This window comes from Acanthopagrus latus, chromosome 12 (assembly GCF_904848185.1).
Source record: "Acanthopagrus latus isolate v.2019 chromosome 12, fAcaLat1.1, whole genome shotgun sequence".
Taxonomy (NCBI): domain Eukaryota; kingdom Metazoa; phylum Chordata; class Actinopteri; order Spariformes; family Sparidae; genus Acanthopagrus; species Acanthopagrus latus.
In genome coordinates, this window is record NC_051050.1 from 12,055,234 (window position 1) to 12,083,231 (window position 27,998).

General features: G+C 42.0%; 2 protein-coding genes across 4 annotated transcripts; one reads left to right on the plus strand and one right to left on the minus strand.

Annotated features, from left to right (window-relative positions):
* Nucleotides 1–5: 5 nt before the first annotated feature.
* Nucleotides 6–27,977, minus strand: cdc37l1 (cell division cycle 37-like 1). 3 transcript variants are annotated; one of them, XM_037116855.1, is made up of 15 exons: nt 27,604–27,977; nt 26,391–26,690; nt 26,119–26,212; nt 25,205–25,320; nt 24,900–25,022; nt 24,570–24,725; nt 13,517–13,643; nt 9,369–9,440; nt 8,518–8,693; nt 7,123–7,197; nt 6,885–7,009; nt 6,222–6,347; nt 5,879–6,035; nt 1,314–1,417; nt 6–188 (listed from the first exon to the last, which is right to left on the minus strand). In XM_037116855.1, exons 1-15 carry the CDS (start codon nt 27,706–27,708, stop codon nt 35–37), a joined length of 2,010 nt encoding a protein of 669 aa, XP_036972750.1. In that variant the 5' UTR covers nt 27,709–27,977; the 3' UTR covers nt 6–34. The 3 variants fall into 3 exon arrangements, with proteins under 3 accessions (XP_036972750.1, XP_036972749.1, XP_036972751.1); XM_037116854.1 differs by lacking the exon at nt 27,604–27,977 and adding an exon at nt 27,158–27,316; XM_037116856.1 differs by lacking the exons at nt 13,517–13,643; nt 24,570–24,725; nt 24,900–25,022; ... (2 more) ...; nt 26,391–26,690; nt 27,604–27,977 and adding an exon at nt 9,956–10,169.
* Nucleotides 10,314–18,672, plus strand: ak3 (adenylate kinase 3). The gene is made up of 5 exons (XM_037116859.1): nt 10,314–11,267; nt 12,883–13,002; nt 13,324–13,496; nt 15,902–16,020; nt 16,669–18,672. The coding sequence occupies exons 1-5, from the start codon at nt 11,120–11,122 to the stop codon at nt 16,778–16,780; spliced, it is 672 nt and encodes a 223-aa protein (XP_036972754.1). The 5' UTR covers nt 10,314–11,119; the 3' UTR covers nt 16,781–18,672.
* Nucleotides 27,978–27,998: the final 21 nt, after the last annotated feature.

Consider the following 27,998-nt stretch of genomic DNA (forward strand, 5'->3'; position numbering starts at 1 on the left):
CACTGTGCTGTTTATATAAAAAAAAATATGCATTTTATTTAATGGTTTTGTTGATGTTGCTGTAACCGACTCCTACACACGTCATCAGGACTTTGTCTCCACCTTTTTGTTCATCTTCTGAAGGCTTCTGAACCTCTATCTTGAACATAATCTGGAAGAAATCTTTAATGTGTCTGAGGAACTCGATCCTGAGGGACAGAGAGAGACAGAGGGAAGAAAGTTAATAGTATGATGAGACAAACTCTCTTGTCTACAAACAAGACACACTGGGAGGTGCAGAACTATTCTCTTTCATGCACATGTCTTGGCTGGCTTACGATGTCAAACGCTTGTAAAACAATGGTAATTTATATAAACAGAAACAAGAAAATAATCCAAAAGTTTATAGTTTTTCTTAAACCGGACTGAGGGAACAGGCTGTGTCGCCTGTCACCAGCATTACCTGAGTAAGAGGAGGAGTGTATTGTGATGGCACTGCCAATCTTCAGTTATCATAGTACTGTACTTGAGAGGGACACAGCACCGGTACCATGATAACTGAAAATGGACAGTTCATAGTTCGCTCCTCATACTTGATGACGACCATGTCTGACATCTACTTCCTGTTTCACTGTTTGTCTGTTCTTGCTTGCTTTATCATTTCACAAACAGTTTATAAGAAAACAATGTAGATAAAACACATCTTAGACTGTGAGTAAATTAATTCATCACACATTCACTGAGCAGCTCTGTGTGAACTGGTGCGGACTGTGGAAATGCACAGCTGGCCGAGTCCCATGATGATGCATGCATTCAAAAGTATGTGTAAAATCTGAAGAAGAAAAAAAAACTGTGGCCTGTTATTTTCTGCTAGTTTAAACTCTTGAACTGCTGTGTTCCCTGTTTTATTAAAGCAGCTGCAGAGTTCAGCAGGCACTGAAGGACGCAAAAGTATTTATTTAACTGCGAAGAGAAAACGTTACTATGTCATAACATTGCTATTTGGTGTTTTCCAAACCTTGAACCTGGTAATGTTAAAGTAAGATTCGGTGTGTTTAAAGTCCAACCTGCATTTGCAGAATGGGCCAACCGCTGGTGCACATGAATCCAGTATATGCCGCTGTTGTGTATTTGCCCAGCATTTCGTGCCCTACATTGCGATGAGAACTTTGAAACGTGGTCACTTGCCAAGATTGGACGAGTAAAAGAATAACAAAATGTCAGGCTGCTCTACATTTGGACAAAGTGCATGTTCTGAACAACCTATGAATAAGCCAAGGGCCGACAGGGGGAGGGAGCTTAGTGTGTGTCTATTACTGAATGACAACGCTTACGTGTAGGGGGAGAGGGGTCCGAGCAGAACCTTCGACACGTCCTGTTGGCCAAGGGTCATCAACAGCAGCGCCAGGCTTTGATTGGATGAATCCACACAGCCACCCTAGAAACAGATGAAGAGGAGGGGCGACGTGTTTCAGCAACAAAAACAACAGAGACATACGTCATGGAGGTGGAGATGTTTAAAAAGAACTCAGCAACCCCTCGCCAGAGGCTTGAGGATTGATCATCGCAGGGGAAACACTGATAGAACATCTACACCTTTTTTCAGCTCTGGACACAAAATCTAAAGTCTTTGAAACTCAAACCTTGTTGTTCAATAACATAAACAGAGAATGAGAGAATAGAAAACATATGCCCAAAGCTACAAGGAAGAAACATTTGGAAGGAATTTGTTTGGAGTGTCAGGAGACCAGGACAAGATGAATGTCATGTTGCTACAGGCTCTGGCTACAAGCTGCATTTCTCACTTACTCACATGACACCTTCCACAAATTCAGATATCCTGTTGGGTGTTTCGTCCTCTTCTTGCACATATAATGCTCGCCCTTTGCCTCCTGCTCCCCTTTTTCTTGAGCACAGAGGACCCTCTCTCCGTGTCCAAGTGATCACATGCCATCATGATTACTTGACAACAGCTCTGTGCTATTCACCGGGGCTGCATGAAGAGGCCCATGCATGACTGGACACACCCAAGAGCATTTTTATAAATACCGAATGAACTTTAAAATGGCCGACCATCCTGTGATTTTGTCCATTCAGGTTTGCACAAGGTTACTTTCTGCGGGAGAGTCATGCAGTGTTATGGCATCGTGACAGCTTGTCAGCAGGAATATGATTCAATTACATAATCATATCACCGACATCATGGCGAGACTATGGTGACATTGTATGTATTGTTGATGAGGCAGAGACTTTGCTAATTGCGTTCCCTCTGCAAGTGGATGACATTTATTAAACCTGGTACACCGTAACTAAAAATAAAATAAATAAATAAATAAATCAATACTTCATCACCACTATTACTATATTAACAAGCCTTTGGAGGTTTATCCATGTAATGCACAAATTAAGTCCATCTTTTATTTTAAAAAAGCCTTCTGTGCACATTTCCTGTCTGGATACATGAGTCATATTTAACTTTAAGACATTTCATAATCATACTTCAAAAAAAAAAAAAAAAGTAAAAAAAATACAGTTAGCTTAGTTGACTTTGAGTCTCATCCCTAACTCGTCAAATACTGACACTTTGGGTTGTCAGCTCATGTAGGAAACCAAGCCAAAGCGTCAGTATTGAAAGCAGACATTTCTTCAGGAGGTTACCAGTAAAAACTCAAAAGAGCTCATGAAGAGCAAGACACTTTATGGCGAGGTTTTATCCAAACCCCAATAACATTTCTCTATTACTGTCCACAAAGCTGGCAGCACAGAAAATGTCCTAGACAAATAATGTTGTGCCTGAGCACCGAACTGTTTGTGCATTGCTGTTCTGGGCTACAGAGGTTCAAACGATTTAAATCGCTTCCGACCAGTTTCAGGTTTTGAAGCTTTTGCTTGCCATGTACTTTTCAACAAGCAGCTTCATTTCAGTACAAGACATATAACATTTTAATAAGGCAGCTCCTGACAGCTAGTTTCAGGCCCTGCCTTCCAAACAAACCATTAGACAGTTAGGATCTGCAGCCACGATACCGGCCACAACACATCATCGAAAAGTCCCTTCAATCCTTAACACAGACGGCAATCCCCCTTTCAACTATCCAAATGAAAAAAATGTAGGACTCACGCAAGTTCTATGATGAAATGACATGTCAAATCAATGTTCAACTTTAAAAACTGAGCAGATGTCAATCTGTAAAACTGCATAAAAAAGTGAGAGAATACAAACATAGCGAAATAAAGAAAACTGAAATCTATGTATGAAAGCAACAGGTTAAGACCAACTACCTAAAACTTAAATCGACAGCATTCTTACCAGACCTGGGATAAACAATACTTTTCCAAAATGTCTTTAGACTCTAAAAAAAAAATAAAAAAATCAATGGTTGACTTTTTTTACTTAAAGCTCTCAAGCTGAAAAGAATCACATAAATAACAGACATGGAAACATTCTGGACATGACAGTACTGAAAAAAAAAAAATAAAAAAAATAACTCAACAGAATTTCAAGAGTGCACCACTTACATCAGCTCCTCTCCAGTGTTGATGTTGCTCCCAAAAACAAAATGTCCATCGAGTAGCGTTGGTTTACTACAAGAAGACTGTACTGATTAACCATAAAACAAACAGACGCACACATACGGAGCGCCCGTGCCCCTTAATGTGGATCCAGCAAATTTCTTTTCTCTGTTCCAGCACAAGACACATCCATTTCACCTTCTTTCTCTTCTTTTCTGCTGTAGCAGTCACCCAGGCCTCCTGCTGCAGTTAGCTATTAAAAGCAGCCGTTATTCAAATGCTGTTCAATTTCCAAACTGGTGAATTTACCTGCTCCACGAGCTGCTTATTATTTAATCCACCAGCCTCCGACGCTGCTACAGAGAGCTGTCAGCGGCCCACTCTGTTGCTTGGAGTTAAGAGGATGCGTCCAACAATATTCCTGCTCGAGAATTAATCAGCACTACCCTGACCAGCTAACTGGACTCACATGGTTCATATGAGAGGCAGAGCCATGCGGAGGCAAAGTGAAGTCACAGAATCTAATTGGACACATTCTGATGAAGTGGGCTCTTTTTCCTGCGTGACTATGTGAAATTTCTTGTGCCCGGATAACTCTTTAGAAACAACCACGTTACACGATCTCACACCTACTACTGTAGGTCACAGTTAGGTAGAAATACACCGGAACATAAAGTGTGACTTGTGAGAGGTTTTTTTTCCCCCTATGGCCACAAACGTAACTGTTAATCTTCACTCACAAATTCCTCATTTATCAAGCCTGTTTGAACGAACACTATTCAGCCAACACACCATCCAATCAACTGCAACACTGCTGAGTCTCTGAGCTCTGCACAAAATCTGACTTGGAGTAGAATCCCAAACTAATACACACTAAATACACACATGAATAAATTATGTGACAAAGTGAAAGACTGTGTGACAATTTAAGAAAATTAAACTTATGATGAAATGTTAATTTTTCATCATTATTTTCACAATAGTTTCTTTGTACATTCTATCAGGGACATTTCAAATGTTAAAAACACCAACATTCAAAAATTCTGTTAGGATTCATACTGGCACCGATGTTAAGGAAGCTGGCTTAAAAGTGCACTGACATCTTTTATCATATAAATGAGAGACTTTCCAACAAACCATCAGTAAGCAAACATGAGAAGTTAAATCTAGCTCTACTTTGTCTGTGTACTTTAGCTGTCGTACCGTCTCCACTGACAACGAAGTAGTTTGAGTTCTGTTCTTTCAAACCTAATGTCGGAGAAACGGCCTACATAGCAGGCTGTAGCATCCTTCTTGGAGATGAGAAAATGCCTGACAAAAACATCTGATTTGAACTGAAACACCCTTCAGTTGCTTTCTACATTGTGATTCAGCCCACAAACAGTTCCTCAGTTGAGTTCCAGACTGGGGTGATTACCAGAGAATGTGGATAAACAAGGGCAGAAAATGTCATTGTTGCTGAGATAGCTATGTGTCCTGACTGACTGGTATTCCCCAAGAATTTGGATTTTTGTCTGGTGATATGCTGCAAACTGATTCTCCAGATGCTGTGGGCGGGGCAATCAAGACCTCATATCAACTTTCAGCGATAATAGAGAATGTAACAAAACCAAATGAAAGTACATGTTTGAGTAAGTTGAAGGTAAGCAGAGTACTGCATTCATCAAAGTGGAAACTGTGCTGTATGTAGGGCAAGTTTGATACCAACAAAAAAATGAATTCTCAGGATATGAGCTCATTAAAGCATATCTCTTCAAACTTATACGTAATAAATGCATGTTGGATTTCTTCTGTAAACTGTTCTCAGGCTTCTTGGAGATGAGTACAGGCAGGTACCAACGAATTCCTGCTTGATCTCTGCAAATTAAACAGGACAGGGCTGGTATCTGAATGGACAGCTGCATTAGAGATTAATATAGTAATGAAAGAGCACTGCAGTTTCAGAGCAAACGAAAAACACGGACAAACATGATGCAAAATCATGTAACGCCAGTGAGTCCTCACTGCCAACGCAAAGCACTGCTTTACTGACTCCCATTACAAGTTGATATAGAGCCGTTCCTTTTTCCCTTAAAAAGCTATTTTTGGACGCTTATGGGTACAATGCCTTGCAACAATGTCTCTGGCTGTTCACAATGATAAACATACTGTATATCCTCCACACAGCAACGTCAATCTGTAGAGTCATTGTTGACAGAGGGTTTATATGGTGAAAAGATAAAACTCACACAAAATTCAAAACTCATATCAAAAATCAAAACAAATCTGATCTGTGGCTCAGACAACTGAGACTGTGAATATCATCCTTTACAACTGACCCTGAAACATCACAACACTGACATTAGTCAGCGTGTGTGTGCTGTGTGAGGGTCTTTGCGGTACTTACCCGATGTACCTCCTCCAAAAGCAGTTTGGCACAGTTCCTGCCGAGGTCCTCTGGCAGTATGGGGTCTCCCTGCCCCTGCGGCGTAGACGACATCTCAGCACTGAGGAAGGTGCCGTTCAGTGTCTCTGCCACCAGGGTCAGCCCGAAACCTGGAGACCTGCGGTTAGCAAACATGGATGATTTTGTATCCTTCTCTGTTTCATTGAAACTTTATTTATATATGAACAAGTTTCTGCATTTTAAACTGTAGTGACAAGGCTAACAATAACAAATCATCCTGTACACCGGCAGGGAAATAATAACCGACTAGTCAATGACGATTATCGTCAGTTCTGATACTCACTTGCCAGAGTTGGCCCCTTTCATGTGGTCTGTGTAGATGTAGATGTCTGGAATGAACTTGTTGAGGATGCTCCTGGTTGACTCCACCAACCTGTTGGCCATCTGAGGAGAAACTCGCACTGAATATCTGGTTTTAGACCGTCAAGGATTTTTGAACAGTGTGAGATTGTCTTGAGAAAACAGTGATTTCAACTTCAGGTTGAAAAGGAGCACACGGTGTGCCACCTAATTCTAGCAAACAGCAGAGTTTAGTTTTTGGCATTCATGACATGATTGATACTCAAGATCTTAGTCAATTAAATTATTAGACAGACATTTGTTTGGTGGCTATTTTGAAAATTGTTTTAATTTCTGGGCAAAAGTCCAAGAACGAATCAAAGTTTCTCCAATGTGAGGATTTGCGGCTTTCCTCTGCTGATTAATGCTGTAAACCAATTACATTTGGGCACTTGAGCTGCTGATCAACGAAAACAAGACATCTGAAACTGTAACATTAGACTTAAGGATATTATGAAATTAACACATTTTGATTAAATAATAATGAATAATCTTAAGTTATGACCAAAAAAGGCACAGAACAAAAGGACTAAACTTCAAAAAGATTTTTAAATGTCACTTTGTTTACAGATGAAATAGGCCAAGACTGTGAGCCTGAGAAGGATACGCCACTCCTCTGATCCTCTTGATCTTTCCTGGGTCAGTCAGCTGCACCGGCCTTATGGTCCTGCGGACAGGACATGTGAACAATACCTCTCCTCCCCCACCGGGTGCCATCCCCCTCTTCACCACCTGAGGGTGCAGCAACAATGACAGAATTAGTTATTTTCAAGCAGCAGCACTATCTTTGAACATAAAGGTCATATCTATAGATCATACTTAACACGCCAGCATCATTTCCTCACCTTGAGATCGAAGCCCTCTCCATCAATTCCAAAATTCTTCATCAGAGGGAGAGCAGTGGACTTCAGCAGGTCTACCTGCAGGAGGAAGAGAGATGAAATCCTTTGAACCTCCCAGTCTACCAAGGGTTTAAAATGGAAAGTATCTCACAAAAGACTGCCAGGACCAAATTCTATTCGTCAACCAGTGGACCTCAGAGCACCATCCACTGCGTTACTGTGGCAGGGGTTTTGCCAAATGGTAAGATTAATATCAAAATGTGTTTATTTTGGTGGAAATATACAAAGTTTGCTATTTTTAATCAAAACATGCTCAAGAATTTGCATTAAAAAAAAACTAGGGCTGCAACAAAAAACATATTCTCTGTTCATCATCAATCGTTTTTTAACATTCACAAGCAGCCTTAACTTACAACAAAGGGTTTAGCAACAGTGCTACAATAGATCATTCATCATCACAGCAACAACCAGAGACGCGGTTCACTGTTTCCATAGCAACACCTCTCCTCTTCTTCTTTTAACTGCTTTCTGGTCTCTGGTTTGTTGACACTATGCACTAACCAGTGCAGATCATCGCAGAGAGCTCCAACAAGGGCTGATGCAGTGGCTGGGGCCGTCTTACTATGACAACATGTCAAACATGCAAACAACAACATTTCAACACTTTCTCAAGTCAATACACAAACTTCTGAGGTGAATCAAAAACCAGACCACAACAAATTATCTTATGTTCTAAAACCACACCGGAGATCAAACATATGGTTTGTAAGGACACCAGTCTCCCCAGATGTATTCAGCGATGTGTGCACCAGAGGGCGGTGCTCATTTGGATTTGAGGGCTGTGCATTATATGCAGAAATTACCCTGCAAGTAAGTTGATACGCTTCTTTGCAGACACATGCTTCAGCTCCATGAGCAACATGAGTCAAAATTAAATCACAATGAGCAAAATAAAGGGTGCCAATAGAGAATTAGACAACTCTTGGAAAGGATTTATAAATCATTTATATATAAGGTTATGTATATGGTTGTTATCACCTTTTAAATCATAGTACATTGGAGATATTTGATATATTCAGGCTCATTATTTGGCAAGATCAAGTTATTTCTTAATATTTATTAATCTGACTAATGAGTTACTGACATTTAAAACTGTCAATATGGGGATTTATTATAAAGTGTAACCATTTCTTAATAGTGGTTAAGCATTTATCAATACTGATAGCATAGTGAAAATGTCAAGGCAACAAAGTCTTCAAAGCCTTGGTGTATGATTATGGTAACTTGATAATTGAATTTGATTTGCCAAACAAAACCTGCAGACTTTACAGTGTAGACTTACAGTAAAGTGGTAACGCATCAAGAAACCAAATAAGCTACAAAAAAATGTGTCCTCACCGTCGGGTCATGTGGGTCATTGGTGACTCCCTTCAGTGTGGCCTTTAGAGGAGTCTTCATGAACGGAGCCAGCATGAGGAGGGCCTCCAGATAGTAGCCGATCGAGCGCTGCGTGTTGCAGTCATGTTCTATCGGGCCACCGCTTAACAAGCCAGGCTGGTAGAATAACACAGTACCTTTTAGAGAAAGACACAAGCATAGACAGGGAGGTCAGTCCATAAAGTACTGGATGGGTCTTGTTATAATGGAGTCAACTAACAACCAAGGGCTCCAAGGTGTGACTATTCTGGTTGTACATGCACCCAAATATATGTCAAGAGTGACTTAACAAACTGATGGTCGCAGCTGATATTCAGCAGGCCAGATTGAAACATTTGCAAAAATAGTCTTTATAAATGAGGTCATGATAAAATCTCAGAAATATTGATTTTGCCCATAACTGAATAACCGAGCTGTTCTCAGAGGAAAATAAGGTGCCCAGAACACTGTTTTCAGCTACAAAATGCAAAAGGAGTATGAAATTGTGTTGTCCTTTTAAGGTCAGTTTGTTTACTCAGTCATGAAAACCAAGTTTATTTAGTTAGATCAGGCATAACAATAAATAACAATAACAAAACAAACATGCAATGAAAATCGGCCTCTTCTGATTTAATGTATTCTCCAAATCTACATATTGTTCCTTTATATGTAGAAAAACAATTGTTAAGAAATTAAATTAAAATGCATTATACGCTAAATCTTAATCTCAATCCTTGCACAGCAAGCAGTAAAACAAACAAACAAAAAAAACCTATAAATAAAACACCTGTCTTTAACAGTTGGTAACACTACAGTCTGATTGTTGCACTCACCTGTTTGGTTGATCTCTATTCTGGACCCATTGGTCACTTTGTCTAGCAGTCTGATGAAGCTGGCCTCAAAATCTGGAGAAGTCAGACATGCAGTTTACTCAGAGCAAACACCTCCAAACAGCTGTGATGTGACTCAAAGACATGTTTTCTTAAATTCAACCCAAGTGTATCTAAACTTTTTTTTTTTTTTTTAATGTCAACAAGTGGATGAAGTGGACTAATGCCTACGTTTTGTATTTGGCGTTTCCAAAAACATCTGGATTGAAATAAGTGGATTTAAAGGTTCTTGTATCCACTGGGGGAACTTCTGATAATCCTCACTCACATATGCCAACATAAACCACTCAAATAATCCAAGTCAGAGCTCTGTGACGAGATGTTTTAATGCTCGTGACAAAGCAAAATAAAAGCACAACTTTGTACAGTTAAGGAAAATTGCATTTAAGTCACGTTTGCACTTCTATCCCATCATTTCCCCCACCTCCTACGCCCAGTGATAAAACACACTCCCAACTGCGTAACAGCTAGCTCGTTAGCCGCCGAGCTAACTGCGACGCCACATGCAGCAGAGTGAAGCTGCGACTCACCGCGCAGCCCCGGGTCGTCATCTTTGGACCTGATGTTTTTGATTTTAACACGCTTCCCGCTGAGTGTGGACAAGACCAGTCGCTGTCTGAAGAAATTGCAGCCGTCGTACGCGAGCCCGTGGCTTGCCATGTTATTGTTGTTTCTGCCTGGCGTCAGTGGAAATCCACGTGTGTTTGTCCAGGAAGACGTTGGTGGGAGGGAGGATACGGCAAACGAGGAGGGTCAAAAATGAGTTTGTTTGTTTTTTGTTTTTTTATCAGGGTGCATCACCGCCGTGTGGCCACGAGGTGGCGCCAGATCACCTCTCATTGAAATAACGTGCGTGGCCGAATAATATTTTCAGTCTTTAAGGCACAAAACGAGGTCGAAGTGTAAACAAACCTGTTGCTACTGATAAGTATACCATATTATACATTTGATATTTCTTTCACATTGGCTTTATGTAGATAATAAAGCAAATTAAAGACATTTAAAACCCTCTCATGATGACATCTAACCCCAAAGTTATTATTTTCACTAAATATCCAGGTGTTATATAGATCAGCAATGTCTGCAATCGTGATTTAACTCCTTGAAAACGTTTTCAAAAGCTGATCATGAGAGCAGACTGCTTGTCGTTCATCCCTGCCGGCCACTCTGCAGGTCTGCCGGCTGAGAGGGATCGAGGGCTCGGAAGGGATTAATCACGGCAACCTCGCCAACAAGCTTTTTTCCGCCTGTAGACCAATTACATAACCGTATTATACAATAAATACATCTCCAGTTAACCGCAAATAGCGGTGACATCGGGGAGGAAGTTAGTCAGCGCGCAGTGAAAGGGGCTCGTTTTGCTCGGAGGGCGTCCTCGGAGGAGTGCGTCCCCATCTGCCCCCGCTGGCACTGTACTGGTGGCACTTCTCATCTTCTTCCTCCTCCTCCTCTTCCTTCTGCTCTTCCTTGTGTTTCTGCAGCGCCGAGGGGAATAGCTGGAATGAAAGTCAAGGTCCAGTGAGGCCGGCCGCGCAAGACGCGCCCACTCTTGGCGGCGCTGCGCACTCCTCCTTGGGAAAAAGAGACCTGCGCCGATCCAAGTCTCGGCCGCGCATCCACAGAGGGGTTTTCATGGGAAGGACACGGCCAGTCCGCTCCTGAAAAGCTCGGCGTGAACACGTAGTGGCGCAGAAATGGCCCTGCATAAGATTTTTCGTGCTGTCATAATGGGACCTCCCGGCTCGGGGAAGGGAACGGTGTCTGCGCGCATCACCAAAACTTTTGGGCTAAAGCACATTTCCAGTGGGGACATTTTGAGGGCCAACATCAACGCCAAAACCGGTAAGACAGCGTCCAAACAAACTCAGACTTACATTGGAGGAAGTGAATCTGCAAAAGCCGGCAGGTCTTCAGACGTGAGGGTTATTGCAGGTCACGTGTGCTTTATATTCAGAAATGTCACTTTTACAGCTTTTTTTTAATTTTATTTTTTTTATTGGAGGATATTCACTGTTGGAAGCAGCCCACGCACTTTATGGTGGCACACAGGGGCACAAACAGATTATGTTCCACTGTAGACTAGTGTGAAAAATAATCTGGTCTAGGCTGATAAAAGCACCACTCCCATACCAGTTGGGATTGTCTCACAGAATGGTGTGTGTGTCCTCTCCAGGCAAGGTCAGACCGGTGAGCAGGGGAGTAGAGCCTGCTGCTCTGTGTTTATACTGGAAACACTTGAACTCAACATTACCTGAACTTTGGAAAGAGGCCCACTGCTTCTCAATATCACCTTGGCGGTAGATATGGAGAGGTGTGAAGATAAGCAGCCGTGCCTCAGGTGTGGTTATTACAGCTGCATGACAGAGGATCTGTTTGTTCGGAGGATGTAATTCGGTGTTTAAGTGGATTCTGGAGCCTCCTGCAATCACTCTTAAACCTTTATTTATGCACACATGCTTTTTCCTCCCCCCTTCACTGTGCCCTGTTATACTTTCATACTGTAGACGTGCAGACATTTTGAGTCACCTCAGTCTGACTAAACCCTTGTATTGTTGGCAGCCGAGCCGCCCCAGTGGAGCAGTTGGCAGTCAGGTCAGATCTTCTTATTGACATTCCCAGCTTACATTTCCCCAAACAGACCTTGAATCTAAACCAGCGACCTTCCCACGTCCTGAAGCTGCCTCCACACCAAAAAGAGTCACACCAAAAAGACTCTCCTGTGTGAAATACACACTCCATGACTTGCACAATCCTCCTGAATTGTCACTTTTGCGAAACTGCTGGTCATGCAACAATGCATCTGCCTTTTTACCGGTGCACGGTCTAGTCTACGCACGCCCGAGTAACACAGAACACATCATTTCTGTGTTAAATCCAACTTCTTTCTTATATGTTGCCTCTGGTTTTGCAGTTTCAACATTTCCTCTGTTTCTCTGCAGCCGATTAGCACAGTCAGGTCACTTCTGCAAAGCTTGTCAGGAAATTCCTTTGTTCAGCTGGACTCTGACCAATTAAAGAGAACGCCAGAGGGAAGAAAATGGAAAATGGAAGTTATTTCCCTATAAGTAGCTTTACATTTAAAGTCCCAGACGAAAAGTGCTCACATAATTGTCTGTTTGACTGTAGCCACAGTATTAGGGTTGTGATTGTATTATATATATATATTCAAACCCACCATGCCAGGACTGCACTGATATTATATGGAAATAAGTTTCTGTCTTTTTTTTCACATCTGTGTGAAAAATTGTGTAGTGCTAAATGCTTGAATGCACAGGAAAAGTGATGGCCAAGGCAGCCAAAAACACACAAGAGTAAATATTCGAACGCAGAAGATTGATGTCATTAGATGCTTTTGGCAGGCAGGTACAGATAATCTTTCATGTTAAAGTAGTTTAAAGTACAAGCAGCATCCTCTCTGTAAGTGTCTCATTTGTGTGTGTGTTTGTGTGTGTGTCAGAACTCGGCCTGCTGATGAAGTCCTGCATCGACCAGGGTCAGCTGGTACCCGATGACGTCATGTCTCGTCTCATCCTGAGTGACCTGAGAGCTCTGGACCAAAGCAGCTGGCTGCTTGACGGTGAGTTTGTAGCACCACAATTCAGAGCTGTTTGTTATGAATTCAAAGGTGCAGTTGGTAGGATTTCGTGGCCTCTACTTGTGAGGTTGCCGTTTGCCAACATGATTATGAGTAATGTTGTGTTCTAAATTCACGAACGGGACCTTTAAAAACAAATGTTACCCTATCCATAATCCTTATTTTGGATGGGATGTTTTTGATTGTCGGCTGTTTTCTTGGATCTCATTGGTTCTAAATCCTGTTACAGTCACTTAGCACACCCCTCCTTCTTCCCCTGTGCTTTGTCCCTCGCTTCCCTCCGTCCGTCCGTCTGTCTTCCAGGCTTTCCTCGTACTGTATCCCAGGCGGACGCTCTGGATAAAGCCTACAGTGTGGACACGGTCATCAACCTCAACGTACCTTTCCATACCATCAAACAGAGGCTGACCTCTCGCTGGACTCACCTTCCCAGCGGCAGAGTTTACAACGTAGATTTCAACCCGCCTAAAGTCCCTGTGAGTACATCCTCTCTTACCTGTCTTACCCATCCTCTCTTGTCGTTTCCGTTCTCTGGTTTCCAGATACGACTGGTACAGAATCTGCGCCGACAGCTGGCGTCTTTTCAATGTCAGTTGTTGCTCACAGTTGGCTTTTATTTTCTCCTATGAAATAATGATTGTTTACATGAAATCGGTCTATCATTCAAGAATTGAGGCGCGTGAGCCAATATGATGCAATAAGATAAAAAAAAAATAACATCTGAAAGCCACTGGAGATGAACCCAAACAGAAGGATGTGAGGTTACTTTAAGACAGCAGAGAGACACTAATAAGAAAGGTGACACACTAATGAGGAAAAACATTAGCATCCAGCATAAACAGAGGAATTGGAGTCGTGAAGAAAAAAAAAACAGATTGCACAACTGTTAAAAAACGGGAAGATGAAACAACAGGGGACCTTTGCTCTACTCCAGTGTTATTATACAACGAGTAAAAAGGAAATTATTTTTGTAATCATGACCGCTGTTGGAACTCTCTGACCTTCCGTCATTTACAGGTGTTCTGTTGGGATTTGTTTCAGGCAAAAACAATCAAACAAAAAAAAAAATCAGTTTGTTCCAGCTTCTTTTCATCTGCGTCTTTTTTTGAGCATGTTGCATCTGTTTCCATGACGACAGACCGAGCTCTCTTGATAGCCGCAGGCTAGTTTGTCAGCCTTTCACGTACTGTTTTTAAACCGTTCAACATTTACACGAAAGAAGGAAACATCTGAGGAATAGGAGACTATTCAACGTCCCCATGCGCGTCTTGATTGGATCTGTGTATCAGTGTCATATACTGTCTAACATGGCGTGGACGCTGAAGATATTACACTCCTAGTTTTGAACCTGACAAGGTGTTTGAGCTCCTGTTTCTGCCTGACTGATGGCTGACTCGCAGCTGACGTGCCTGTTGTCACGTGTGCTCTCGGTGATTGCCTGCACAGTCTGGAGAGGAGTAACACATTAACAGTTAATCATTGGCTCCTTCGCTGTCTTCTCCACAGCCCTGTTTGCTAGCATGCCTTAGTCGCTGTAATTGTTATGCAGACCCCATAGCAAACAAACAAAAAAAAAGCAAACGTGAGCTTTTGTAACACCTCTCTATGCAGTGATGCTACATAGAATAAAAATCCACTAACCTATGAACTAAGTGAGACTTTCTCACAACGTTCTGCCGTGTCACAGTTGGAGAAGTACAGGCGTACACGATAAAATGAAAGATGGCTCAGCTGAGTCGAGCAGGTTCAAGGTCCTGGTGCTGTGTGCGCCGTCTCACTGCTTTATTCAGACGCTTCAGTAGAGCAGCAGTCGTCGCTAATGTTATTATCCACACCTGCTTTTCTCTCTGAAAAATGAGGCTGTGCAACAGGGCCAGTGGTTTCGCTTAAAGGAAAAGTTCACTCAAAAAATAAAATGCCAGTCGTTATCTGTAGTCACTGTGTCAAGTGAAGTTTGGAGCGTCACGGCAGAACAGCTTTGCGTCATTTTTCCTGAACAACTGAGGCAGATGGGAGTTTGTTTTAAAATGTAAAAAGCGACACTCCACACGGCTCTGTGGAAGCCCCAAGACCTCAAACTGATTAGAGTGATTTGGGTGAAGTAGTTACTTGTTATAAAGCATTATCGCAGTAACTGGGAAGCTCCATGATCTGAAATTGATTTGAAAAGCCTTTATTTAGCAGCTGCAGTGAAGGATTTGTTTGTTTTTTTGTTTTTTGTTTTTAAAAAAAGGATGTAAACAACAGCTTTTCAGATTAATCTGGGATCATGGCGCTTCCCAGCTCCTGCGATAATGCTTTTTAACAAGTAACTAGTTCATCAAAACTTTTCAATTTTGGGTGAACTTTACCTTTAAGATGTGGCTGAAGGTACAATGTATATCCTGCAAGTGTTTCTGTTTGAGATCTGTATCCTGGGGAATGACCCGCTGCTGCATTGGCTATATGTTCAAAGCCTACATGCATACAGTGGACACAGAGACACGTCACAAAGAGATGAAATGTCGCTGAAAGGTCTTTCACCATAATTTGGCTTTATCACCATCAATCTGGTCTCTCCTCTTGGTCGACTGGTGTGAAAGCAAAGGCAACACTGTGTGCTTCGTGAGCCGAGCGGTGTGTTTACATTCCAGTTTCTGCGCCGTGTCTGGCTTTGAGCTGGAGAAAAGTCCAGGCTGTGGACTTCTACAATGGCTGGAAGTCACCTCGAGCGTTTGTTAAGCAACTCTGTCTCAGCAGGTCTCTCACATTTTCTTCTGATAAGCATTCTTTATGTTGCAGCTGGCAGTAGCACGATTAAAGCGCTATTCCAGCATGTTGTGCAGGTGCAGTTTTTGAGTAACGAAGCAAGCAACAACACGTGCTCGTGTGTTTTCTTCAGGGTTTGGACGACGTAACAGGGGAGCCTCTGGTGCAGAGGGACGATGACACACCGGAGACGGTCACGCGGAGACTGAAAGCCTACGAGACCCAGACAGAGCCGGTCTTAGAGTACTACAGGTAGGGAGTTTTGCATCCCTGCACGGAGAAATTTCAAGTGTACTTCACGTAAATGCCTTAATATAGGTAAAAGGCTGCAGCCAAAATGCTGCTGAGCTTTGACCCTTTCCCCTCTTACGTTCCTCACATGACTGAAATACTGCTTAAGAGCCACATTCCAAGAGGACAAGCTAACAAGTGCAAACACCCGAAGGAGTTAAATGCACACACAAATGTAAAAATTATGTCTTTTGTTTTTGCTTTACCAAAATCAATAAAACCCAGGCGAGAAACACTGATGTTCAAACACTAGACTTGTGAGGCTGCGGACCCAGTTTGAAAGTACATGCATCATTATTGCTATTTTTGGACTAATTAGGCAGGAAAACATATTACTCTGTTTCCCCCTCAAACCACAGGGATGTGCTTAGCTAGTGTCCCACTTATATATGTTTTTTTCACCACAGTGTTGGAGAGGCTGCTCATCACATGAAGGAAGTACACAAAATGAAAAATGCAGGAGGAACTATTATTTTAGTTTGGTTGCTGTTTAACGTGTTTGTATCCGCTGAACAGGATATTTTAAAGCAATGTGTGGTGTAATGCTGGAAATAACAGGTTATATTGTGACTGGAAAAAAATGATTTTGGTGTTTCTTTTACCCTCCAGGAGCAAAGGTGTGCTGCACAGCTTCTCTGGCACGGAGACCAACAAGATCTGGCCGCACGTCGAGGCTTTCCTCCACAGTAAACTCTCCTCCGTCAACCGGACAGTCTCGTAGAAAAACCAGATCAGAACGGCACAAGAAGGGTTCGAGTTTACCAGAAGAAACCACTTTGTACACAGCCATCGATCAGGTGACACTTTCTGTGAAACATCTGTGTGATAACATGTTCAGAAAAAAAGCAGGAAGCTCATACAATTTGTGTTGGGAAGCAATAGTAAGACTACATATGCTGTGGGGGGAAAAACTCTCAGGATGGGTGAATTAAATCCTTTAATATTAGTTATTGTATTTGATAAAAGAAAGATTTTCTCTTCGTTCCATGATGTGCCTTTAAAAATGTGGGAGTAGTCACTGAATCTAGTGTCAAATATCAAGATATGTGAAGATTTATAAGAAGATTGGAAGAGCTGTTCTGGCTCGTCCTCTCTGGTCGAGTGCAGCCACCCTGAAGAAGTGGAGCTGAGTACTGTATGCATTTTTAATTGTTTTCTTTCGTAATTGCAATCACGTCTTAGTAGAACGGGCACAAACAACAAGGTATCTTGAGACTTGAAATAAGAGGCTTTTTTCATCAGAAACCACTTTGAAAGCAATATTCTGTGGAGATAACTGCCCCAATATGGCTTTGGGACTGTTTCTTATGCAGCGGGTTTTAAAAGACCATATTCACGCAGCAGCTGTTTTCTTCTGACGTACAGTAGGTTCAGGTTTGGGAAGCTCGAAGGCTAAGATAATTTTATGGCACTTTCTTGATATAAATGTAGGGAATCTGACGAACTTTTACAATTTCACCCCAACTGAAATATTGGATATTGAAAATCAGGAGGGACGTCGGGCCAAACTTCAAGGTAAAATAACATATTTGATAACCAAGCTAACGTTGGCATTTAACCACTTCCAAGCAAACATTACTTGTTTGATTACATCCAGTGTTTTTAGTTCCAGGCTTAAATAAATGTGTCCAAGTTTAATTTACCGCTTACCACTGTACCAGTTCATTGTACTGTGTGACATTGTCAAAAGGTTATGTTAGCAAGGACTTGGTTGGATGCTCATGTTAGCTGCGGTCTACAGGAAAGCTAGCGGTCATCAAATGACGTTTCACTTTGAAGTATGGCCTCGTGTCCTTGAATTTTACTATCTGTTGTCTTTTCCAGTGCTGACTGATGACCAAGTGATGTATTATAATAACTTGTCAGATTTCCCATGTTTGAATTGCAAGCATCAACATTTTAGCTTTCCACACTGAGCACGTTGTCAGAGGAAAATGGCCGCCATGTGAGTACGGTCTATAACCCTAAAGGGAACTGTGCCATGTTTTATAGAGTAAGTTCACTTTTGCACTTCAGTGCCTCTTTTTTAAAAATGTACCTGGTAGCTCTGTGAATGTAGTTTGTAAATTATTTTTATGAATATGGACCACTAAGTAAATAAACTGACCACACTAATATATGAGTAGTTTGGATTTTCAACTATGCCACCACTGTGTGACAGCTTCTTTCAGCCACCTCAAGTCTTAATAGTGTTGCCTTTTGAAGTACATCACATTGTTTTCCATTTTAAGCAGGCATTCCTTGTTTTGAAGTTTAGAAACGCAGACTGATATTTGCCATCTCATGTGACTTGACAACTGAAAACTCTGTTGAGAAATATATTAACTTGACACATTCAGAGCAGTTTGTCATCCGGCTAGATGATTTCACAACATTCAAGGTTGGGCTGCAGTTGTGTGTTTCTGCACTCTGTCTGAAGAATGTCTCACCACATTAAAAAGCCACAGAAATGCTAACCGGCATTACAGTGTACTGTGGACTGAAGCAGTGAATGTTTCCTGAACTGTACCATTTTATAAACGATATTTCAAACATGTCTCCTTTTCATGGACAAATTACAACTGTGTCATGAGTATTTATTCTGTAGCACAATAAACTTCTGATTCTATTCAATGCATGTATTATTTTAAACGCTTCACAAACCAGATAGCAGTTTTAATTTCATCAATCCCTCCAACAGACAGTTAGCACAGTACTCTGCTGACTCAGCATTGTGCTCCTGTAACACTCGATGTGGCAGAAACGGAGATGTTGTCCGTTTTTATTCCACACAAACTTGGCGCCTACATTACCCACAAATCAACTCGATCTCTGGGATTTTGAGCTATGTCTCCAACAGAGATGAGGATCAAGTTAGAGAGGGGAATGGACTGTACCTACCTACAGAAGTTGAGTGACAGCGTCTGATCGGATATGGCAACAGAATATATTTGAATATGCTCAAAATGTCCTCCATCCATCGTTGGTTGCAGGTTAGGTATATAATGTTGGCACAGTTTTAGACTCAACAGTCCCCTTGAATGCAAAATCAATATAAAAAATAATTTAAAAAAATAAAACACATTTAATTCTGCTTTATCCTAATTTTTATTTGGAACCTAATGAACTTGTAATCATTTAAAAAGATACCAGCCACCTAAATACTGATAGATACTGAAGGCTCCATCTCACAATCTTAAGGATAAAAATTCCTGGATCTGTCTTTTTATCCAGATCAGCACCAAAAGTTACTGTAGACCCGGTCTATGTAGTTTTTGTGTAGTACAACCCAACAGGTACTGCAAGTCGGCAAAAAACTCTAGCAGTTCACAACAAGACACAGGTATTGAGCACTGGTTTTATATTTGAGTTTCTTATAGAATTACACAATGACATGTGTAACTTGTATATTAATGATGGAAACTAATTATAGATTTGTGACAGAATTTAAGCTATGTCTCTCGATCTTACACAAAACTTTGTGACAATCTTTAGATACTTGTGGAAGTTAGGACACCATGGACACTGGCCACAGGATCAGTACAACTGAAGTCATAGAATTAAATAATTATAAGCACAAAGTAGACATAAATCTGTGAAAAAATGAAGAGTGAGATGACACTACATCAATGGATCACACATTGGCTTCAAGTCATAAACACTTGTGTTGTACTTTAATGCATCACATGGCATCTTTAATTCCACAGTCTGCAGTTAAAAAGTCTTACTGGTCACGTCACTGAGCAGATATTCTCTATTCATTATTCTGATTTTGGCTTGTTAAAATAAAGAATGCTATTGTCAAGAGGACAGTTAATTGGAAGCCTAATGAATCCGGCACAAACCAAAATTGACAACAACTAAAAATAAGTGAGCAACAGAAGACCAGCGTAAAATAAAGCAAAAACATCACACCGTTCAAAACGCGAGCTCAGCTGAAGAAGCCTACTCGTGAAAATATAAAAGTCTTGGTGACCGGGAAGAAGAATAAAGTCAAGTGCTTGAATCGTTCCACCTCAAGACAAATGTAAAGTGCAGGACACATTCAGATGCAGAGTTCCTCTCTGCATTCAGATAAACAATAAAAGTCACTGTAGTGAGCTCAGCCCTTTTTCCCCCCTCCTCTCCACACAAGTGCTCTTCAGCCTTTTCTCAGGTGGCGGTCACAGAATCCGGAACTGTAACAAACACCGACAACAGTGTGCACAGAGCACTCGTGCAGGGAAAACTGCCGGCTGTGACTCTGCTTTAGCGGCTGGGTACAGATGGCAAGCTGGTAAAGAAAATGCAAGATAGTTTTTTTTTTTTTACACTGGCCCATCACTGAACCTTAAACTATGAATGCACAGAAGGCAACCCAGCCCGAGTGAACCTCTTGTTGGAAAGAGGAAGTGATTCAAACTCTGTGATCACGTGAATCCCAAATGGAATAACAAACTAAACTGACGACTGGAGCCCTCTTTTTAAACCTCACATAACCATGCCTCTTACACTCAGATCATACCTTTCCAATGAACACGAGGGTTGTGTAAAATGTCCTGGGCTTCAACATCCTGTGTTTGCATTGAAAGCAGAGTGCTTTGTCATGCAATAAATACTGGTTAATTATTGTCACATACTGAAAAGCAAGCACTACTGTCTTAAGCTCATTATTTATGGCTTTGTCTTATGTCAAGCTGCTTAAATAAGTAAGCAACTGGCAGTTGTTGTACTGATTACTTGTCACAGAAGAGGACAATATGAGCCAATGCAGCCAAGTGCACAACAACAACTGTCACTTTGCGTTGTTGTATATGGAAAGTCACTCTGACTTCACAGCGACTTTTATTGTGAATTAAAATCTAGTAAAAAATGCATGTTAATGTAGATGTAAAGGAGGCAGTCTGACTTGCTCTTGTAAGTTTCCCCAGACAACACTCAGAATACTTAAAAAGGGACAGTTCATCCTAAAATCAAAAATTCATATTTTCCACAAAACTTGTGATATTGGCTGTAGAGATGTCTTCTTTCTCTCGAAAACAATGGAACTCGATGGCACTCAACGCACTAACAAAAATATTTACTTGGAAAAACTCAACTATATGGCTTTCCAAAAATTATGACCTGGTTACTCAAGACAATCCACACACGCATCCCGTACAAGAGGCTAGCTACGTTTGCTAGCTAATGTTGCAGCCCAGTCGAAGACACCTTTAATGTTCACACCTCATGCTGTGACGAACACGAAATCATTCATAAATGGATGAGTTGTGAGTGAAACTGCTCACAACAAGCTCCACGGATCATCTTGAGTAACGAGGTCAAGATTTCTGGAAGGAGACGTTGCAGTGGAGTTTTTAAAAAATGAACTTGCTTGGAGCTTTGACCACAATTTGAGTGCCATTTAGTTTTATTATACTTGAGAGAAGTCAGGCGTCTTTACCTCCGATATCTCCAAAACTCTGTTACTCACACTCCAATCCGCCAAAACAATCGAGCTGGATAAACAGAACTACAGGTAAGATGATAAATGTTTTTTTGTTTTGTGCATGGGCTCCATCTTTATTAAAACCACTCTTGTCGTGCCTCTCAAGAGATGCACCAATGACAGAAAGGTCAAAACTCCTTTTCTGCATTTGTAAAAGCAGCACTGTAAGGTAACTAATCAATATCAGCATTAGAACTTTGTTATACTTGTAAAAGGAGGCTGTGTTTGATAGTCTTTCAGGCACAATGAAATGATGATACTACTTCATGACAAAACCCGAGTAACAGTTAAAACATTTGGACCAGAAGCCATCATCATGACACATCGGGTTTGTCTGTTCAAAACAAATGTGCGCGAGCTGACTCATTTAGCCACCAGCATTATCTATCCTCTCCCGTGGGATTGTGTTCAGTTGCACACATGCAGATCAGTAGAGATCCTGAAAGCCAAAGGCTGCTGGGTGAATGTGACCCCAGAGCTTCTGATCGAGCCTTTTTCCTCCTCGACTGTAAGTTACTGGTGAAAACACAAATCCAAGTAGGGCTGCAGTAATTAGGCGATTAAAAGCTTGTTTACTATTTTGATAAATGCTTAATCGTTACTCATTTTTCAAGAAAAAATGTCAACCATCTGCTGGCATGAGCTTCTTCAATGTGAATATTTGCTTATTTTTGTTGTCATTTATGACAGTAAATAAAGAATCTGGGGAGTTTCCACCTTTGACATTTTACAGACTTAAAAAATAAAAAATCTATTAATGAATCATAATTACTGTCAAATTTAATCAACAGTGAAATAATAGTTAGGCACCACCCTAAATCCAAGTGAGCACAGCTGGTCTCAAAACATCATGCCACTAAACAGACAAACCTCTGTCAGGTGCAGCTGAAATCACTCCTACAGTTCCTACTGTCACTATAGTTCATGCCTGCTGATCAACCTAACAGCTGTTACTGTATGCAGGAGATGCTCATGCCTAGTTGCTTAAACCCAAGACAAAATATACACATTACTTTTTGGGATAAATTAAAATGTGCTCATCAATGAGTGTTTTCATACTTTTAGACTTCTCAGCTAGTCTAACTTTAGACCTCAGTTGAGGTGCTAGCCGCGGACACATGATCAGGTAGTATTAAATTTTGCTCCAAGACACTTATGAATGCCATGCACAGGCAGATGGCAATGGCAGACCATCAGTCAACAATACTTTATACGTAAATGTTCGTCCACGCTTCTCCTACACTCGCCATGATTCATTCTAAGCAGCTGTAATTACTCCTCAGATCAGTCAGGCATGGGATAAGGTAGCTAACTGACTTTAGCCCAAATACTTTACAGGTTTAGTATTCTTTGTGTTGTCAGGACTTCATTCGTCAATTTGTTCTGTTTTCCACCTTCTTGTTTTCAGAAGAACCAACTCGAGGGATATAAGAACTCCATCTGTAAAACCAGGCTAAGTGCACAGCACGTGTATTTAGCTGGCAAGAGACACCGCAGGAACCTTTTCTGCCGGAAGACAACCCCAGTGGTACACATCGACAAATCTGAGAAATGTTTGTCGCCAGCAAAGCATAATTTCCTGCAGGCTCCCCTCTGAAAACTGCAGCGCAGCGACTGATCATTTCTCTGGTCATTCCTGCTCCGCTCTGGTGTTGTCAAGCCTGCTCTAGTGAGTAAAGGGAGCTTCAAACTCAGGTAGTTCCTAGAAAAAGAGGAGACGATGGAGGTGGAAGAAAAAGCAAGGGCCGGTCCTACAATCCCTACGAGGTCTCCATCATGCGTATATCTTCTGTTTCTGTGGTGTCATCCTTTGTCCACCTTCCTGTGCTTGTCCACAATCCGGCCTCTATACAGCGCTTCATGGGATACTCTGCCACCTAGTGGGGGGGGGGGGGGGGGGACAGAGAGGAGGTGTCCAAAGATGGCCCCAAAACCCAGTCAGTCAAAGGTGAGGATTGTCATGCACAAACCTTAACAAAAAAATAGGTTTAAAACAGAGCGAAGAGAGACTTAAGCTACTGTTGCCCAGTTAGAGGATTATAATGATTATGTAACTGCACTCTGCCTCTTAAACATTCAACGCACTGATCTGAAATCCAAACGCAGGACCAGGAGAGAAAAGCTTCCATTTAAAAAAAAAAAAAAACAGGCTCCATCGCATTCCTGGGTAGCCATCTTTCCTCTGTGGGAGAAGAGGAGGATGTTTTTTTTTTCTCCCCTCCGAGTAGCTTTTTGGCAGCAGGTCAGGCTGTGGGGCCAACACGGGGGGAGGAGGCCTCGTTCTCTCTCACTCACAAAAGGCTTTCAAACTACAAAGATTATGTTTACTAGAGGGGCCATTTGGCAACTTCCACACTCTTCATCCGAGTATGGGAATACTGGACTCAAATATATCTTCAATGCCTATTATTCATTAACACCGTCACTGACGATACAGGCCTTTAAATGTGCATGAGGCCGACAACTCAGGGCTCCAGAGAGTTTCCTTGGCAGAGCTGGTAAAGCTCTACTCGTGTGTCTAGGAAACATAATGATGCAAAATAATGATCTCCTAGGTGGGAATTTACCTGAGCTGCTGACACGGTGATTAAAGGAAGGGGACAAACATAGACTGAAGGCAGAGGTGAGGACGTTATCCGTTTTTTGGATTTAGGACTATTTGGATAAATCAGCATCTTCTATGGTGCGGTCATACTGTTTCATGATTGCACTGCAGTGGAAGATGTAATACCTGACACAGTATCTTTTAAATGTTTTCTACTTTCCTTTTTGCATTACTGCTAGGTGATCAAGTGTTAGCTTCTCAGACAGCACATTTGACTGAGACAGCTCCCAGATCAGTGGCAAACCAGTGCTTGATCATAAGCATAATGTGAAAATGATATCACAAAAAGAAAAAAAAACAAACTACATGATAAGTGCTGCGATTTGAAATCCATGTCCAACTAAAGATTCCTTGGGCAATCCTGTTTATTAGACAGCTCAATGGTGCCACCTTACAGCTGTGTGAGGTAACTGCAATAACAGCCTAGAGCAGTGGGGGAGAGAGTGAAGTAAAACTTACTGCTTCTTTGGGGTCAAGTCTGCGGTTTGTGCCAGTGTTTCGTTGTTCGATCTCATTAACTGTATCGCCTCTACACTTGACTGCGTAGTCTTTCACTCTGTGTTTGAAGGCCTCGAGCTCTGTCTGGAAGACTTCTAAGTAGACGTCTTGTCCGTCCTGCGCAGCAACAAACAACAATATTAGGAAAGAGCACAACATGACTGAGAAGGAAACATCTGTCTGACACTATCTTCGACAAACATGGAACATCTGAGTGTACTATATGAGCATACACTGTTGATTCTCATTCGGTTGTATGCACATATGGTATTAATCAGATGTGGGTCTCACTTTGGCTTTGTGGAAGAACTGTCTGAAGCAGCCTCGAGGATCCTGCTGAGAGTTCGACGCCATCTCCAGGATGAACTGCATGACTACAGCTTGGTGCGCTACCTGCTCCATCAGTGCTTCTTTCTGCAGGGCACAAAATATAACAATGATTTTGTGTGGAAGTGTGCTTCAGAGGAGCTTAAACAACCTGAGACCATTCTCAGCATTGCATATATAACTGCTGTATGTTTTTATGTTATATTGCATGTTTTGCCATTTGTTTTTATGCTTTGTAGATACTAAAAAAGATCTATTCAGAACATTACCCCTTCTTGCTGCAGTCTCATGCACCACAGAATTAAGTAGTTGGCCGTTTCCTCACAGATCAGCTGAGGCATGTCTGCGAGGAATCGCTGACTGTCGTCCCATCTGTGCAACATACCTGATAAATGGATAAGAAGCACATCAGTTCACGTGTTCAAGACATAAAAAAAGGACCAAATGGGTGATTTGTGAATGTGAAACTGTCAAAGAAAACCAAGTTATTTGCTCCCCTTTTGTGACAGTGCTACAGTGTTGATTATGTAGATTTTAGAAATATTAACACCACACAAACAGAGAGTTTTGCATCACTTGGCAGTTAAAGCTCACCAAGTTTACCTTTTTCCCTCGTCCACAACTAAAAACACCCAATGAGAATTTAATTATCATTAACCATCTAATTATTGCAGCTGGTTGACTGGCACTGCCTGATTTCTCATGGCAACATTCAAAATCATCCTGCCAGTATTTTCCATACATGTTCAGAGTATTTCCCAATGTGCCCCTATGTTTTTAAGGCAAATCATCGTAATCAATCCACAGTATTTGTGAAAGTGAAAAGCTGAAAGTAAGAACTGTAACATGGTCTCCCCTGCACAAATCAAATGCAGTACAAACTGCCTTGCTGGCCATTTTCTCTGCAATAATAAGGCACATTTACATTCAAAGTTCTAATAATTTGGATAGAAAAACCAACTGCAACTGGAAACTTAACTTAATCCTTCACAAATACACATGAAAATTAAATAATAGAATTCCTTCCGTTGAAACTGGAGGAGAAATCCTGCCTAAACCTGCAACAATCCTCACGTCACAAGCTGAAAAGTTAAATGATGACACTTTGTTAAAAACAAGCTACACACAGCTGCTGTTATTATCAACCTGAGCAACAACTCTCATTGTTTAGCATCTCACTTACCAAAATGCCTGAGCTCTTGCTCGTACTTCTGGAGGAACGTCTTGCACTTGTCCTGATCCATTTCTGCTTGTTTATTTTGGACATTGATGATACTCTGGAAGAGAATGAAGACATTAACAAGGTGTTGATGACGTAATGGCAGGTTAGTGAACAACAGGTACACGCAATCAAATAAGAAAATGTTTAAAAAAAAAAAAAAGAAGAAGACATAAACACAATTTCACAAAATTATAAAAAAAAACACACGTCAGCTTCACGTGTGACCACATTACCTTGTCAAAAGCGTCCCAACTCCCGACTGCTCCGAGCACCGGACTGCGGCTCGGCTCCTGACCTCCCAGCATGCTCTCCTTGCGGCGCCACTCCTCCTCCGTGTGTGAGAGTTCTGTAGGGCAAGCCCGGGTGCGAGCTCGCTCCTGCTCCAGGGACTCGGAGCTGTGGACGCCTAGAGAACACAGCTGGTCCTGTGCTTCAGCCAGTCTCCAGCTGGAGACGATGGAGGCCTTCACACAGCGCTGCTGGCTCTGGCACAGTGACTCCATGGCACAATCACAAGAGGGCGAGGATGGTGACTGGGTCAGTAGAAGGAGAAGGGAAAAATATCGTACAGTTAACAGCAAATTCTCTTATATAAACACACACACAGATCGATCCCATTTGTTTAAACACAATCTGTCAGCGTCAAGTTTAGACCGCTGATGCAAATGTGGCCTGCAGGGAGGAGAGAGGATTGGCTCTGCTACAGGAGGGAACAGCTGACACCTACCGACTGCCTCCGAATCACAAACTAAATGTAGGCCAGTGGCTTTTGAGCTCTCATGACCACAACCAGGCTGTATTTGGTACAGGGTGGGGCGACAGGGCTAAAAATAAACAAATGCTTGTTTCCATCATGTCCATGGCTACCCAGACAGCAAAATGCCTTTTCTAGGCAGACATCGCACACAGCTGCCAGTGTCTGACAATACCGAGGTGGACCTGGGGGGGGGGAAGGAGAGTGAGCTGCTGCTGCATGTCTTGTTGTGGCCTCTGATCTCACCAGTCCTCCACCGGGTGGTCTCCCTCTGACGCAGATTTTTAAGCAGCGACGCAGGACGATGAAACTGCGAGTGATGGGTCCACCACATGAGCACACGTTTAAGTTGAATATAGCTGGCTTTATTACGCAACTCCGGGTTCGCATCAGGTTAGCCTTCAATCTAGCGAGCGTGCAGCCTGGGAATTGGTGTTGTGCCAGCATGAAAAGTTGTTCATGCTCACTGGTGAGGTAATGACACGATGGCGAATGAAGCACTGTGATGTAATGCTACTGAAAAAAAACAAACAACTCGTTGCTGACTGTGAAGTAATTCGGTATGAACTCCAACGAGCCCCAAACTGCTTCAAGTTAGCATAGTTCGTTAGCATGCTTCTCATCCCAACCCATTATCTCTGCTGCCAAGTGATCTCCTGCTAACATCTCAGCCAATAACATGAGTTAATTACCTGCTGGTGAGGATACATAGGAGTGAAGCCCCTGGCTGCTGAAGACGCGTCAGTGTTAGACTCCTCATCAGGGCAAAGTGAAGCTCCGTTGCCCAGCCACTCCATAACTGCTAAGCAACTAACGTTAGCTGGCTAGCTCTGCTGGCTAGCACTAGCCGCGCTGGAAGAATCAGTAACAGTGTTGCTCTCTGTGATAAACAGTCTGTCAGAGTTATGTGTGATCTGAACAGCAGTCTGAGGAGTCAGCAGAGCTGAAGGAGGAATATGGTGCACCACGACGGGGAGCTCAGCTCCTGTAAATACTATCGTTGTTACTGTCTACAGTAACTACAGCCACTGGCTGTTAGGAGCAGTCCGGACCGACCGCGGCTGCGTCGTTTTAAGAGGTGACAAGC

Excerpts from the sequence above, each read along its gene's own strand:
- ak3 (XM_037116859.1), top strand. The coding sequence starts at position 11,120 with ATGGCCCTGCATAAGATTTTTCGTGCTGTCATAATGGGACCTCCCGGC. Across the intron at positions 13,003-13,323 it reads AAGCAGCTGGCTGCTTGACG|GCTTTCCTCGTACTGTATCC; the intron begins GTGAGTTTGTAG and ends TCTGTCTTCCAG. Across the intron at positions 13,497-15,901 it reads TCAACCCGCCTAAAGTCCCT|GGTTTGGACGACGTAACAGG; the intron begins GTGAGTACATCC and ends TGTTTTCTTCAG.
- cdc37l1 (XM_037116854.1), bottom strand. The coding sequence starts at position 27,301 with ATGCGAACCCGGAGTTGCGTAATAAAGCCAGCTATATTCAACTTAAAC. Across the intron at positions 9,441-13,516 it reads AGAGAGGATGGGTAAGACAG|ATTTTGAGGCCAGCTTCATC; the intron begins GTAAGAGAGGAT and ends TGACTTCTCCAG. Across the intron at positions 6,036-6,221 it reads AAAGGGGCCAACTCTGGCAA|GTCTCCAGGTTTCGGGCTGA; the intron begins GTGAGTATCAGA and ends TGCTAACCGCAG.